The following is a 16,767-nucleotide window of genomic DNA, read 5'->3' as shown; positions in this document are numbered from 1 at the left end:
TGACCCAGCAATTGCACTACTAGGTTTTTATCCAAGGGATATAGGTATGCTGTTTCAAAGGGACACATGCACCCCAATGTTTATAGCAGCACTATCAACAATAGCTAAAGTATGGAAAGAGCCCAGATGTCCATCAATGGATGAATGGATAAAGAAGATGTGGTATATATATACAATGGAGTATTACTCAGCAATCATAAAGAATGAAATCTTGGCATTTGCAACTAAATGGATGAAACTAGAGGGTCTTATGCTAAGCGAAATTAGTCAGTCAGAGAAAGACAAATACAATACGACTTCACTCATATAAGGACTTTAAGACACAGACCAGACAAACATAAGGGAAGGGAAGCAAAAATAATATAAAAACAGGGAAGAGGACAAAACATAAGAGACTCTTAAATATGAAGAACAAACAGAGTTACTGGAGGGGTTGTGGGAGGGGGGATGGGCTAAATGGGTAATGGGCATTAAGGAATCTACTCCTGAAATCATTGTTGCACTATATGCTAACTAATTTGGATGTAAATTTAAAAAATTAAATTATTTTTAAAAAACCCTTGAAAACCCACTTCAGTGCAGGGTTACCATATCTTTAGGCTTGTTTTCAACCATCTTCCTGGATATCTCTTTAGCCTTCAGGTTTCACTCAAACTGTTGATCCCCAAGAATTTAGCCTTTAACCAATGTATTTTATGATCTCTATACCATTGATGGCATCTCAGAATTTCCTATAGGGCTTTATAAAAATACCACATTCCTATGTCATTTCATGAAACTTCTAAATCAAAACTGTTGGGTCCAGAGTCCAGCAATCTGTTTTATTTTTATAGCTACACCAGAGATTTGGATACAGCCTGCCTAACACTGACCTACTGGCCTACACTGGCCTACATAGAAGTCACCAGCTTCTCCTTTGGTCTACAAAGTCTCTGCCAGACTTAGGTTCTTCTGGGCCTGAGCCATTCAGACTTCTTCCTTCCTGCTATGACCTAGTTATACCTTAAACCTCTGCTCCAGGCTCCCCCACCTAGGTACTCTCCAGGTTCCCATCCCCATGGATAATGTAGGTCTGAGGTTTTCATTCATTCATGAACCTTTGTAAAACTCAATGTGAGGAATAGTTTTCTCAACCTTGGGCACTAAAATCTCTGCTAACTGGCTGATTAAAAATGTGGCTATATAAGAACATCTTTGTAACATCAACATTGGAGTACCATATGTCATGGAGGTGATGAAAAAAATAATAATTTGAGAGGAATTTGAACACTGCCAAAAGATATGTGTAAGTATAATGGCCCAGAGAGGGGGAAATGTTAGCCAGTCAAAAAATATGGCATCCTGGGCAAGGAGCAGCACAGGGCTTATGTTAAACCCTTCTGACTCTTGCATCACTAACCCAACAGCAATAGCACATGAATGGGAGCTGTTGTTACTCCAAGGGAAGGTCAAGAAGATTTAAAATCATCCTGAACCAAAATATAACACGTGGCAGTTTAAATTCCTTCTTAATAATTGAAGAGTGAACAGGTGTAACATAGTCTGTGGAGTGGGAAGGTACCCTATTCTCACACAGTACCAGACATAGAATCCTGAAAGGTCATTGCCACACTCAGGAAAATGTAAATCCTTGAAGCAAACCAGTGCCTTGACTTAGTCAATAGCCGGGTGGAATGTTTTAGTCTGTGCGAGTCAGGTGCGTTGAGAACAACAGCTTACACTCTTTTAAAAAATCTGCAAGAAGAAATCTTGCTGAGTCTAGTAAAATATTCATAGAAGCACAAATTTCTACTGACAAATAAGCAGATACTCCTGATTTCATTACCAAGGGACATCTCCTCATTATTCAGGCCTACAAACTCCTTCCCACTTCGAATCCTGTAACACCAGCCACTACTAAATATTTGACCAGGGGCGCCTGGGTGACTCAGTTGGTTAAGCATCTGACTCTTGATTTCCATTCAGGTCATGATTTCACGGTCTGTGAGATCAAGCCCCGAGTCAGGCCCCGCACTGACAGTGCAGAGCCTGCTTGGGATTCTCTGTCTCCCTCTCTCTCTCTCCCTGCCCCCCACTCCATTCATGTGCTCTCTCTCAAAATAAAAAAATAAACTTAAAGAAATAAAGATTTGGCCAAACATCCAAATTTGAGAAAGGCTCCAAAAAACCGTTTACTATAGTAACTATTCTGGTTCCAACTTCAGATAAATTCCCCCAGTATATTTTCTTCATGAAAATTAAGCTACATCCATGTGATGAAAGTACATGCTTCAGTTGAAAATAGTAATAAACGCCATTTTTGAGCACTTAACATGAAAGGCAAAGAAATTAGTACAGAATCACACTGCTTGCTAGAGGCACAGCTAGGCTTTACACTCAAGTCTACCTGATGTTAAGACCTGTGTTTGCGACTACTCTGCTACTTTGCCTACTTCCAAATGAGGAATAATTTATAATTACATGGAAAATAATTACATAGGTATTTCACATTGGGTGTATATAAACAGGAAATAAGCTTGTGAAAATGGCCTCATTATCGTTAGTCCTTAGGTAAATACAAATAAAAACTACAATGAGATTCAGTTACACACATTCCAGAATAACTAACAACAACAACAGCAACAACAAAAACAGACAAAATAGAGTTGTGGGTGAGGATGCAGAGTGACTGGACTTCATACATACCGCTGGCTGGATGAATATCGGAAGATTTTTTTGGCACTAGCTAAAGATGAACAACTGGTACCCTATAAACACTGGATGCCTCATGACCAGTCAGTTCCATTCCCACTTGCAGTCAATTCTGCAATAACACTCATTTTGAAAATTTGAATTTGTTTCAGTTTGATTGATTTATTAGGGAACAATTTGCACGTTGTTCCCCAATGGGTGGCTCAGTCGGTTGAGTGTCCGACTCTTGATTTTGGCTCAGGTCATGATCTCACGGTTCATGGGATTGAGCTCAGTGTGGGGATCTGCACTAACAGCACAGAGCCTGCTTGGGATTCTCTCTCTCCCTCTCTCTCTGCCCCTCCCCTGCTCACACACACACACACACTCTCTCTCTCTCTCTCTCAAAATAAGTAAATAAACATAAAAAAAAAGAAACACAAGATGGAATAATAGAACCTGTACCCAGCTGAAACAATCCACAAAGTAATACCCAAAATACACTCAAACATCCACCAGGTACCTCAGTCCACTGGGTGTGTTATCCTACAAAGTTGTATTTTATTATCTGTTTGTAACTACAACCTTTTCTGTATAAACAAACACACACTCAACATCCCAAATATATCTAAGTGTCCTGGTTCAAAATGCCAAGGACTACAAACAAAAAAAGACAATACTATTTATATGTGAGGACCTTAAAAGAAATCACCAAATCCTGTAGAAGTGGCTCCTTTTAGTGCTCTTAGTTGCTGGTTTAGTGATTTCAAACATCACTATAATTTCCAAAGCCTTCAGCCCTTGGGGGAAACCACAAGTGCAGATGAGAAAGCCACAAAAAAGTTTCCAGCCATGATGCTAAAGTTAATTGAGGAGGAAAGCAACACACTGAAATAACAATTGCAATTTTGATGAAAACCTTGAAAGACCCACAATCCAAAGGCAAAAACAAAACAAAACAAAACATGCCCAAGTATTTAAAGGTTGTGGGAGGGGCGCCTGGGTGGCGCAGTCGGTTAAGCGTCCGACTTCAGCCAGGTCACGATCTCGCGGTCCGTGAGTTCGAGCCCCGCGTCGGGCTCCGGGCTGATGGCTCGGAGCCTGGAGCCTGTTTCCGATTCTGTGTCTCCCTCTCTCTCTGCCCCTCCCCCGTTCATGCTCTGTCTCGCTCTGTCCCAAAAATAAATAAATAAATAAATAAATAAATAAATAAATAAATAAGTTAAAGGTTGTGGAAGATCAGAGGCCAATATCAAAGCAAGGAAAGTCACACCTACTCATATCTGGTGTTACAACCTTTCACCTGATTTCAGATAATCCTCTGCCCACCATTTCACAATAACCCACAAGCTACTACCTTCCACAATGGAATGTCATGTCTTCTTCAAGGTAAAGTATCATATTCATTAGTGTTTGTGTAATTATCTGACATGTAATATTACACTATTTTTTAAACATTAGGTCCTTCTTTTTATTTTTTGTATCACTGACAATATTTTTTAGTATTATGTGCTCTTTCAAGCACACACATAACTTCATAGAAGCTAGGGGGGGAATTATGTAGCATACATTAGCTTCCAATTGCTGCTGTAACAAATTATCATAAATTTAGTGGCTTAAAACAACACAAATGGATTATCTTACAGGTCCAGAGCTCATAAGTCCTAAATCAAGGTGTCAGCAGGTCTCTGTTCCTTCTGGAAGCCCTAGGGAAGAATCTGTTTCCTTTTCCAGATTTTAGAAGCCACCTATATCTCTTGGCTTGCAGCCTCTTCCTTGTATCTCTCTGACTTCTGCTTCTGTCATCATATCTCTTCTCACTCTAACTCTCCTGACTCTCTCTTTCTCTTATAAGAATTTTTATAATTACAATGGGCCGACCCCAGGTAACCCAGGATAATCTCCCCATCTCAAGACCCTTAATTTAAAGATATCTAGAGAGTCCTTTTTGCCATATAAAGTAACATAGAGGCTCCAGGGATTAGAACACAGACTATCTGAGGTGCCATTATTCTGTCTACTACTCAGAATATATCCTCCAAACTTAATATAAATAAGCTAAAATCAATAATTTTAAAAATCCTATATTTTTATCTTGATTATTGTGATAGTATATCACAGGTATATGCATATATCCAAAACTCATCAAATTGTGTGTTTTAAATATGTGAAGTTTTTTTATAGATGAAACAGACCTCACTAGAGCAGTTAGAAAAATCTTATATTTGGAAAATAAGGCCTATTTCTTTTTTTAATTTTTTTTTAATGTTTATTTATTTTTGAGAGAGACAGACAGAGTGTGAGCAGGGGAGGGGCAGAGAGAGAGAGGGAAACACAGAATCTAAAGCAGGCTCCAGGCTCTGAGCTGTCAGCACAGAGCCCGATGTGGGGCTCGAACTCACAAATCATGAGATCGTGAGATCGTGAAGTGGGCTGAAGTTGTTCGCTTAACCGACTGAGCCACCCAGGTGTTCCCAGACTACTTGATTTTTAACCCCAGCTCTGCAGTTACTAACTTTGCAACCTTGAGCAATTTACTTTCTCTCTCTAGGCCTCAAATTCTTCATCCATAAAATGAGGATAATACTTAAGTTATATGATCTTTTTAAGCAATAGATGAATTAATATGTTAACCACTTAGCAGAGAATCTGACTTATAGTAAGCACTGTATAAATATTTGCTCTCATTGTTGTTTTTGCTATTTGAAGAAGCTGTATACAATAATCCTAGGGTATGTGATTCTCAAGGCAGTAGGAGACAAAAGGAGCAGAGCTCTACTTCTGCATCTTGTATAGCAGAAGGGAGGGTCATATGTCAAAAGTACTCAGTGTACAAAAAGCGTTGAGAATGGGGAAACACCATGGTGTTGAATACAGTACACTGACAAGAGAGACAGGAGAAATCTCTAGTAGCTACCTTTAAGAGGAAAATGTGGGGATCAAGGAAGACACTAAGAAATGTGTCTGTGGACTATAATGTGTAAAACTTCTCCATACCCCCAAAGTATAATTATAGTAAAGAACTTTTATATTATTCAAAACTTCTGAATCAAATTTGTATTTTTTTCATTTTTAGGTGTGTTTGCTTGGATGCTTTTTTTTTTAATGTTTATTTATTTTTTAGAGAGAGAGAGAGAGAGAGAGCAGGGAAGGGGCAGGTAGAGAAGGAAAAAGAGAATCCCAAGCAGGCTCTGTGCTGTCAGACCCGCAGAGCTTGAAGCCACAAACCATGAGATCATGACTTGAACCGAAATCAAGAGTCAGACGCTTAATTGACTGAGCCACCCAGGTGCTCTGGATGCTTTTTAAAATCTATGGGAAGACAGAAATAGGTCTCATGACTGCCTGCTCCATTTAGGTTAACACTATAACATACTTAGTTGTCCTCAATAAACAGAAACTGATATTAGAATTCTGATCACAGCCTATTAAATTTGTTATTTTGACTGCCTCCCCCATTATATTCTGTCTCATTTACTTCTGTATGCCCATCACCTTAAGCCTCTCTGTAGAGGTAGGTGCTTAATCAATATTTGTAGAATACATCAACTGAAGGAACTAGGTAGATGATGGGTAGAGAGATGAATTCATAAAAGAAAGGATGAATGCTAAGATTGTTACATCAACTTTATGGGAAAACACCCTAGAATGGTCAGCCATAGAAGATAAATGTGTACTTAGAGTAGGCCTTGTACTTACCTACTTTGGGACTCTATTAGTATTTGGGCATGCCTCATTGTGGCCTTGTCCTCACTGGTAGGCAATGGAGTAGTTAAAAGCTCAGGTTCTAGAGCCAGACTGCCTGCATTCAAATTCTGGTTTGTCCACATGCACCATAAAGTTAGTGATGTGAAGTCTTAGGGCCCCTTACTTACAACCTCTTCCAAAGCCCTGTGTATGTATTTCATATTTGAGAATTTGCATTCTATTTCTGAAACAGGCTCCCAATATTGTAAAACAAAACTTTCAGATTCTACAACACGTGGATCCAACATCGGCTCCACCACTTACTGGCTCTGTGACTTGGGCTCAATATATTTATTTGCTATGTGCCTCCATTTCTCCATTTGTAAAATGGAATAAGCTGGCATCTACTTCATAGCATTGTTTTGAAAATTGAGTTAATACATGTAAAATGTTTAGCACAGTGTCAGGCACATAGTACACGTTCACTATGTATTGGCTTCTTTAACTCCCTTTTGTGGTCATTCCTTATCTCCCTCTTGTGTGAGCCTTGTCAGACCTAGGATCACCTTTCTCTTCACAAATTTAGCCTGTGGCAAGTTTCTCTTTAATCCTTAATCCCTTCCCCTTGCTCCCGTACATTCTCTTTTATGAGCTTCTTGAATTGTTTACAATCTGATTTTATCAATCTCTATTTGTTTTTTGAAACCTACTGGACCTGTTCATTACTTAGAGGACACGACAATTTCAGCTTCATTTTTCTCCCCCTGGGAGTCATCTGCTAGATCAGTTTCCTGAACAACAGCATGGAGAAGAAGATGATATTATTCTCAAGCTTTTATCATAAATAACATTCTAAACACTTCCCTGCATACCATCTATAGAACTGCAACAATTACTTACATTCTATCTTCCCTCAGAAAACTTGGTCTTTCCAGATATATTAAACCCCATGAATACTGACGCCTCTTTGTCAACTGGGGAGACACATGGATTTTTGCTGGTGGACTTGCTTCATTCCTAAAACCAAGTTAAAACCAAGGTTTGCCTGATACTGTTCATCTCCATCCAGATCTTTGATGCAATGTGTGTAGGCATTGAAGAAACTATGTTACAGCAATTTATTGGCTTATTGGCCCCCAAATCATATCAGTTTCTAGAATAAATATCTATTGCTGATTTAGTCAAAATTACTTAACCAATATCTGCATACATTTACATCAAGCTAAAATACCCTGGAGTCCTATATTTGGACATACATGATGGAGTGAAAGATAAAATGTGGTCATTCCTACTAACCCTTAAGGCAGATTCACCATGTTCCATTATTCTGTGGATATCATTTTCCATGATATCCTTGACCAATATGTGACCATCACTTTAAAAAATAATGATTTTTTTTATTTTTTTAAAAAATTTTTTTTTTCAACGTTTATTTTATTTTTTGGGACAGAGAGAGACAGAGCATGAACGGGGGAGGGACAGAGAGAGAGGGAGACACAGAATTGGAAACAGGCTCCAGGCTCTGAGCCATCAGCCCAGAGCCTGACGCGGGGCTCGAACTCACGGACCGTGAGATCGTGACCTGGCTGAAGTCGGACGCTTAACCGACTGCGCCACCCAGGTGCCCCTAAAAAATAATGATTTTTAAACTAATATATACTTAAATATCATCATGAAGTGCCTCTCCAAATTATGTTCAATAGACAATAATCTGTCTTATACCCCGGGATATTACCACCTAGTGAAGTGACACCAAAGAATGTTGAAGCCCAGCAAAAATGACATTAAGAATTCAGTACAACTTGCCTAGATGCCATATCTTCTCTACTCCACATTTGTCCTTCCCATCTGAAATGCCTGCTATATTGTGGGTTTAGAACCTGATTTCACCCCAAAGTTTCAAATACACTTGCAACCAATATGGGTTCCAACCCTTTCAACATTTATTGCCCTTTCCCAAACACCAGCTTTATTAGGATTCTCAAATAGAACCAATAGAGTGTGTGTGTGTGTGTGTGTGTGTGTTACAGTCTCTGAAATTAAGGACTCAACAATCACACACATCTTCATGTCACCCAGTTATATGGCCTTAATTCCCCATCATCCAGAGCAGCCCACCTCTAGTTTTCTCCTCTCTTATGATCGGTGGTAACCCCTAGGAGAATCCTAATCACCCTAGCAGCCCTACAAAATTTTTTGAAGAACATCTCCTCTTGAACTTACCATAAGGGGATAGCAAAAGTTTCCTACAGCTGTGATCTGAAACCTGCTACCCACAGCTGGGCTCTGCCTCTAGAGACTAGGGGAGCAGACTGTAGCTAAAGCTACATACAGCACGCATATGATTATGAGGGAAAAGAAAACATTTGCATAAGAGGGAAGAGCTTTTGAGGTCTTTTGAGGTCCTGGACACTCTGTGAAATTCTGACATACCAAGTAAACGAGGAAGGATAATCTCTTTTCTCAGACACTAACACTGTAGACGAATGTTGACTTTTTCCATAGGAAAACAAACTTCACCTCAACAAGGAAAGATCATGAGTGGGAAGGGTATTTGGGTAGTTGACCACAGGGATCCGCTTGGCAGCTCTCTCACTTGCTTGATCTGCATATAAGGAGGATGCTGGGCACCTGGGACTGTGTTCTCTAAGACGTCACATTCTGTCTCCTCCACCATGCACTTTCTCCAGCTCCTGTTCAGAGCCAGCTCTGCTGCCCTGCTCCTGGTTCTCTGTCTGCAGCTGGGGACCAACAAAGCTCAGGAAAACACGTGAGCCAAGCCTTTCTCTTCCTCACAAAAATCCTTTCAGGGAAGGATCTTATCTTAGCCTGAAAATCTCTATATCCTTTCCTGAAAACTTTTCAACTTTCCAGAACTCTGGTCCCAGAGGCTCTCCTAAACCCCATTTCAAGTTCCACTTCTCTCCTCTTAGGAAGTCTCATAAACTATACTCATATTTCCACTGGGTTCTTCTAGGTTTTCCATGGAAATAAGTCTCCCAGTGTGCATATAGGCTATAAGTAACAATCAGTCTTGCTCTAGGGCTCTCATCCACATCCTGTCCATAGTCTACACCTTTGTCAGATTTCTGGTCAGTAAGCTTTACATTCTCACACCTTGCCTCCTAGAACAGCAGGTTTAGCAAGTCTGTGAGTTCTAGCGATAGCTTTAAGCAATGTTGGTAGGACTCACTAAAGGATCAGAGGCTCTGATCACTGATCCTTGACCCCATGGTCCAAGGTTGAGCCAGCCAAACAGCTTAGACATTCTTCCTATTCTGAAGCTCAAAGACAAAAGCAAGTACACACTCACCCACCACCTACACTAGGACCTGGGAACACAGGCTCAGAAGCCAAATTATTGAGGGTACATATTTGAAGGAAGCAGGAAAACTGGGAGAAATGAAGTAGGAAATGGAGCCAGGGTCTGGGAGAAGCAGGGACACTCAGCAAATCTAGGGGGTTTTCTCAACAAGAACAGGGTTTTGAATGCTGGGTTTTGGGACTGTGATTCTGATGGTACCCTCTGTGGCACAACCAGATGTCCTGTCCTGGAGTAAAACATTCAGAGTTTTGACAAGTTGGTAGAATGGAGCCCAATGTCTAAGAAATTTTGAATGGGGACAGGTTCAGACACAGATATCACCCCATGTAGCCCTTTAGGGGGCAGCAAGTTGGTGAAATAAGCTGCACTAATTAGGGTGATCAGAATCCCCGTCTGCCCAGAAATTTCTCAGTGTTAGCACTAAAAGGCTGTCATCCCAGGAAGCTCCTCACTCCTGGGCAAGCTGATCTGATCACTCACTCTAGCTAAGCTGGTCATCTTATCACTCCTAAATTCATTTACAAATGAGAGGAATTTTGGAGGAATTTTGGAATTCCTGTACACTGAGCACTAGAGCAACTGGCACAAGAAATGCAATATCTCCAAAATCTGAGATGATTTACCATAGGAAAATGGGACTGTGAAGCATTGTAGCCAAAACCGTAAATTCCCTCCTGTCCCACCAACACCAAGGAGTTCAGCCAGGAGTTTCTGGGAGAAAGAAAGTAACTCTCCTAGTCTTGAACCCAGGTCTCCCTGATGAAGAAATCCTTGACTTCTCTCTGCTTCCATTTCCTTTTCCCATCAGATTGTGATATGTGGCTTAAAAGTAGGGTGGCATCTAAAGGCCTCAAACATGGCCATATGTCCAAATTCTCTGCAGTGCTAAAGAAATACAAATACCTAGGCCCCACCAGGAATCAAAGAAGGATGATCTCAAGGATGACTCTAAAAATTCCTCCAGTGCATTGAGATGTTTTTGGTTTAACACGATTCTGTCTACATGGAATTTTCTAGTAATGATGACTTGAGCCTCCCCCACCCCACATTAGTGGACAGTCAACAGAACCTGAAGGATTTTATTAAGAAATGACATGTAATATTATACTTTTATTCCTTTTTTTTTAATTTATTTTTTGTCAGTGGAAAGAAAGACAATGCTCAATTTTAAATAAAGCATCAAAGCTGCTATATTAAACAAAACAAAGTCTTGTAGAAAACAACCAAAGCAAACAAGGATCAAAAATTTCCAGGGGTTCTTCATTATTGCACTATATGCTAAGTAACTTGGATGTAAATTAAAAAATAAAAATTAAAAAAAGTCCAGGGGTTCTGATGCTCAGCAATTGATTCAGCTCTCATTATCCCCTTTGCTTTACACCTTCCCTGTTGCTTACGCTCTGCTCATTGTGTGCTCCTCTCGTGCACGGGACAGATCTCTGATCTCTACCCTCCTTCCCTGTTCCCCAAAGCGGTCGAAAAGTGATAAAAATGGAGGTACAGATGCCCCGCAGAGCAAACGCAAGTGAAGAAATCACTGTGAAGATGAATGTTAAAACAGAATTGCTAGAATGTATGGTGGTAAGTAGAGGCCTGGGGTAGGGGGTGAACTCAAGACAAATCTGACTCCTTAGTTATGAATACAATTAGATTAATCTCTCCCTTTAATATCATGCATTATACTTAATAATATGATGAACTGCAATCCTCATGCTCCCAATTCTCATATATACTTGATCCTCAGAACAATCATCAGACCTCGGGGCAGATTACTATTCTCATTTTACAGATAAAGGAATCCGATCCTGAGGTGTAGGAAGGAAGAGAAGGAAAGAAGGAATGGGTAGTGAAGAAAAACACAGCTAAGAGGGAGAAGAGAGGAAAAGCTTATGAGCTGGGAGAGAAGTGGTAAGAGTTCCTCCAAGGTCCGGAAGATGATTGTTTGAGAGGAGAGGTGGGGATAGGGGGTTCTCACAAGGAAAACTGCAACCCCATCCAGTGCATTGAGGCAGGTGGGCAGAAGAGATATGTTGCACAGAACACAAGGGATAAGATTTGCTCCTTGGCAGTGAACTCTGAGCAAAGGCTGCGTTGACCCCCCTCCCTCTGCCCTTTTGCTCTATCGTCAGAAGTTCACTCCTGTTCCAGCCTCCTCTCCCCAACAAGGAGCCCACGCTGTCTTCTCCCCTTTCTCCAATTCGCAGTTGTGGGAGGGAGGTCCAATCCCTTTATTACATCAGAGGTTTTCAAATGGAAATGAGCATTAAGTCTCACCTGTGCCTTATCACCAGCTGCTCTGGGCCACAAGGAGAAGGGACCCATGCAGGTTTAGGGCTTTTCCCCAGGGAAGAGTGTGTCCTTCTCTTCCCTGCCAGCAGTCTCCTCTCGTGTTGTCCCCCACACGCAATCTGCCCCTTGTTAGCTACCTCTGTTCTATGGCCAAAACCCAGGCGTTTCTCCCCTGCCTCCTTCTAGAAGTACACTCTCTCAGGCAGCGCATACATGAGTTTCCTAACTCAAATTAGATTTAAGTACAATGATTAAAAAGAAAACAGAATTGGAAGCATGAGAATTGTTATTCCTTAAAATATATTCTAGAAATGGCCCCATATCTGTAAGAGAAAGATTTCTGATCACTGAGCAAAGAACAACATGGATGCTTTGTCAAATTTGTCTGTTCACAGTCCAAGAATGTGAATACTGCATGTTAGCTGGGGGTGGGAGGGAGGCCACATCATAATTTCTCAATTTTGTGTTTTGTTTATCATAACGACTGATGACAAAAAGAATGAGAATGTGTGCATAAAGGTCTTGTGATAATGGTAGTTCCTGGTAATGATAGATAATGAAAGTCTGTTTCCACCCCTGAAAAAGTGATAGGTGTAAAAAAATGTGCTTAATCAACAAAATCACACGTGAAATAATTTTGTGCTACTGTGATTCATAGGACTATGTTTTAAGAACAATGCTAATACATACAGAGAAAGACAGATACCATATGTTTTCACTCTTATGTGGATCCTGAGAAACTTAACAGACGACCATGGGGGAGAGGGAGGGGGAAAAACGTTACAGAGAGGGAAGGAGACAAACATTAAGAGACTCTTAAAAACTGAGAATAAACTGAGGAGTGGGGGGAGGGGAAAGTGGGTGATGGGCATTGAGGAGGGCACCTGTTGGGATGAGCATTGGGTGTTGTATGGAAACCAATTTGACAATAAATTTCATATTAAAAATATAATAAATAAAATAATAAAAGAACAATTTTTTAAAATAATTTTTTAATGTTTATTCATTTTTCAGAGAGAGAGAGTGCAAGTGGGGGAAGACAGAGAGAGAGGGAGACCCAGAATCCAAAGCAGGCTCCAGGCTCTGGGCTGTCACCACAGAGCCTCACACAGGGCTCGAACTCAGGAACCAAGAGATCATGACCTGAGCCAAAGTCGGATGCTCAACCAACTGAGCTACCTAGGCAATCTTTTTAAAACCTACCCAAGTACAAGGAATCTCATAGAATACATTGCAAATTAGAAAGAATTTTGTTAGTTCTGGTCAACCAATTTTTATTTGTAGCTTCCAATATAAAAAAATGTCTGGCTACAGAAACATCTTCAGATTTTTTTTAATTTAGGAAAATATAATTTTTATGTGTGAAGATTCTAATACCTAATCTTCATTTTCTAACAATTATAATGTTTTGCAAGTAAATTTTTGATCAAGTGAGGTATTAGGATCACAAATTTAAAATTAAAATAGATTATACCCTCAATCATGAATATAAAGATTGTATAATCTTTTAAGGTTGAAGAGAACTTGTAGCAAACCATAGTGCTTTGCTTAAACATTTGTGGTATGGGAGTGCCTGGGTGGCTCAGTCAGTTAAGTGTCGGACTTCAGCTCAGGTCATGATCTCATGGTTCATGGGTTTGAGCCTCACGTGGGGCTCTGTGCTGACAGCTCAGAGCCTGGAGCCTGCTTCGGATTCTGTCTCCCTCTCTGCCCCTCCCCACTCACACTGTCCCTCTCTCTCTCTGTCTGTCTTTCTCTCTCTCTCAAAAACTGAATAAACATAAAAAAAATTAAACATTTGTGGTATGGACCATTTTGTTGATCTCTTGAAGTCTAGGGAATGCTTATGAGGAAATTACTTTTAAATGTGTGAATAGGGGCACTTGGTTTGGCTCAGTCAGTTGAGCATCTGATTCTAGACATTAGCTCAGGTTGCAGTCCTGGGGTCGTAGAATTGAGCCCTGCATGGGGCTCCATGCTGAGTGTGGAGCCTGCTTGGGATTATTTCTCTCTCTCCTCTTGCCCCTCTCCCTGGCTGGTGCGCTTGCTCTCTCTCTCTCTCTCTCTCAAAAAAAAATAATAAATAAATAAATGTGTAAATAAAATGCATTGGACTGCACAGGAAAACTACCATATTGAAAAACAAGTGATAATGATTATTAAAAATAAACTTTTGAGGGGCGCCTGGGTGGCGCAGTCGGTTAAGCGTCCGACTTCAGCCAGGTCACGATCTCGCGGTCCGTGAGTTCGAGCCCCGCGTCGGGCTCTGGGCTGATGGCTCGGAGCCTGGAGCCTGTTTCCGATTCTGTGTCTCCCTCTCTCTCTGCCCCTCCCCCGTTCATGCTCTGTCTCTCTCTGTCCCAAAAACTAAATAAAAAACGTTGAAAAAAAAAATTAAAAAAAATAATAATAATAAAAAAATAAACTTTTGACACGGTACTGTTTACATTACTTTATTGACATATTAGCTAAAAAGGCAATACATTTAAAATATAGACAAGTTAAAATTTATCTTATAAAGATGATCTACATAACGGTTCTTGTTGCTCAGCCTGAATAAGTAGCCCCAACTGTACATTGGTTTTGACAAGTGAATTCCAGTGGCCTCTGACTTTTTGTTTTGAATATTCAAGTGTTGAAAATTCTGACTCATTAGGATAAACTGTTGTAAATGTCATAAGATATAAACCCCCAGCAAGAGTTTGTTTCTTGAAAGAAATGCCAGGATCTCCAAAATATTCTGAGTAAAATTCCAAAGGGGAGAAAGCTGGAGTTCACCATTTAGAGCTGACAAGCTATTTAGTGCACAGTTTCCAGTTACCTGGGCAAGCTTCAGGAGATGGGCAGATGGCCCCAGCCATGACCATGCAACCCCGTGATATAATGTCCCTGTGTTCAAGGTAGTGATGGATTCAGATAATAGTTTGAGATATATAAACCTGTAAAATGGTATGAACACATCTGTTTCCCTTCGTGATAAAATCACACACACTGCAAATGCCACTGAGGATCATTGATGACATAGTGGGAGGAAATGTTCAATTTCAGTGAGAGGTTAATAAAATAAAGATACAATTTCTTTCCATCTGAGTTCACAGACTCAGTGAATTCTATCCACAGACCCCCTGGGTCCATGGACTCCAGGGTAACACCCCTTGCTGAACACTAACCAGACAAAAGCTTCCTGACGCTGCTGAAACTTATATATCAAGTTGCAAAGCCCTCTCAAGTTAAAAAAGGAAAAAGGAAATTTACCTTCAAGATTTCATCCGTTTATCTAACAGCCAAGTCTGGTAGGTGACTGTTTTCCTCTCACAACTGAGGAAAGAGAGACTGAGAGATGTCACTCCAATCATCAAAGGTCACAGAGTTGGGAGGAACATAGTTCCAGGAGCAAGGTCCGGTTTTGGCCTCCACACCCAAGATCCAAGCTGTGGTAGCAGGCCATTCCTGAAAGCCCTAGCCAGAAAACCACAGCAAGCCTGCTCCTCAGATGAAGGCTGCCTCAGAATGAGTTCTCCTTGCCCTGTCAATTCACTTACCTCTTCCCTTCGGAGCCCAGACCCATAGCACTAAAGCAGGACATGTTGCCAGAAAACCTTCTGACCTAGGCTTTAGCTCCTGAAAATGATAGACAAAAGAGGACTCCCCAGTGCTTCTGGTCTACATCTGTCCCTGCTCTTTGTGCATGAAAGATGTTCTCCTCCTCCTCCTCCTCCTCTTCTGCCTCCTCCTTTTCCTCTTTCATGCTCTCTTGTCTTTCTTTCCCTTTCCCACTCCCCAGACTAACACTGGGTCCTCTCTGCCCACTTCTTCCTCCCCAGATTACATCTTACCTCAGAAGCAACATTACAATCCAAGGTCCTTTTAACTATCGTTTCACCACCTGCCTCTGTAAGAATGCTCCAAGAAATTTCTACTGGGACTTTCACATCAATGGTAAGTATAGGGTGGGGCACCTGGGTGGCTCAGTCACTTGAGTGTCCGACTTGGGCTCAGGTCAGGATCTCACTGTTTGTGGGTTCAAGCCCCGCATCGGGCTCTGTGCTGACAGCTCAGAGCCTGGACCCTGCTTCGGATTCTGTGTCTCTGTCTCTCTCTGTTCCTCCCCTACTCATGCTCTGTCTCTCTCTCAAAAATAAATGAACATTAAAAATTTTTAAAAAATAGTAAGCATAGGGGTCATCCAAGTGAAGAACTATCTACTAGGGTAGGGAAACCATAAAGAGAAATGTTACTCCAGATATGAAACAGAATGTCAGGGCAGAAGGGTGGAGGGAAAGGAGGGAAGGAAAAGGGAGAGTGGATGGGGACTATGCCCGGGTCTGAAAGGTGAGGGGTTGTATGAGAAAAGCTAACAAGGGAGATATATTTGCAGATGACTGGGGGGAAACTGGGTCCCAATAGAGAGGTTCCTGAAACTAGTAAAAAAAAGCCAGAAAACTGGAGGTTACAGTGTTATCAGAGAAGATCTTTGTCCTTGTCTCTTTCAGAAACTGCAAACATAGCAGCAGTGGCCCAAGTTACTGCACAACTAGATATCTGCCCCAACAATGAGGCAGTGGTGCCCTTGGGACAAAAATATATTTATACCATTGGGACCATAACCGTAGGCTGATCTTGGTGGAAGCCCTTGTCTGCCCCCGAGGATGGTTCCTCTACAGAAATTGGGCTGGAGTATCTGTTGTGGTCTGTAAAATAAACTTCTCATAAGCTTCTCTGTTTTCTGTGTCTTCCCTTCCAAATCTGTCCCAGAGGAGCCTCGGAGCACCCAGAATATCTGGAACTTTGTTCTT

The 16,767-nt window shown here is 41.1% G+C and overlaps 1 protein-coding gene and 1 long non-coding RNA gene across 2 annotated transcripts in view; one reads left to right on the top strand and one right to left on the bottom strand.

Moving 5' to 3' along the window:
• LOC131508828 (uncharacterized) overlaps nt 1-16,767 on the bottom strand; it is a 69,843-nt gene that overhangs the window by 40,854 nt on the left and 12,222 nt on the right. The gene's annotated exons all lie outside the window — the stretch shown is intronic.
• Nucleotides 8,987-16,689, top strand: PIP (prolactin induced protein). Its single transcript, XM_058724004.1, has 4 exons — nt 8,987-9,127; nt 11,155-11,263; nt 15,796-15,910; nt 16,465-16,689. Exons 1-4 carry the CDS (start codon nt 9,033-9,035, stop codon nt 16,587-16,589), a joined length of 444 nt encoding a protein of 147 aa, XP_058579987.1. The 5' UTR covers nt 8,987-9,032; the 3' UTR covers nt 16,590-16,689.

The sequence above is a fragment of the Neofelis nebulosa genome, chromosome 4, assembly GCF_028018385.1.
Source record: "Neofelis nebulosa isolate mNeoNeb1 chromosome 4, mNeoNeb1.pri, whole genome shotgun sequence".
Lineage (NCBI taxonomy): Eukaryota > Metazoa > Chordata > Mammalia > Carnivora > Felidae > Neofelis > Neofelis nebulosa.
The sequence above is the reverse complement of the archived record's forward strand: the minus strand, read 5'-3'. Positions and strand labels throughout refer to the sequence as shown.

Excerpts from the sequence above, each read along its gene's own strand:
- PIP (XM_058724004.1), top strand. The coding sequence starts at position 9,033 with ATGCACTTTCTCCAGCTCCTGTTCAGAGCCAGCTCTGCTGCCCTGCTC. Across the intron at positions 9,128-11,154 it reads AACAAAGCTCAGGAAAACAC|CGGTCGAAAAGTGATAAAAA; the intron begins GTGAGCCAAGCC and ends TGTTCCCCAAAG. Across the intron at positions 11,264-15,795 it reads AATTGCTAGAATGTATGGTG|ATTACATCTTACCTCAGAAG; the intron begins GTAAGTAGAGGC and ends CTTCCTCCCCAG.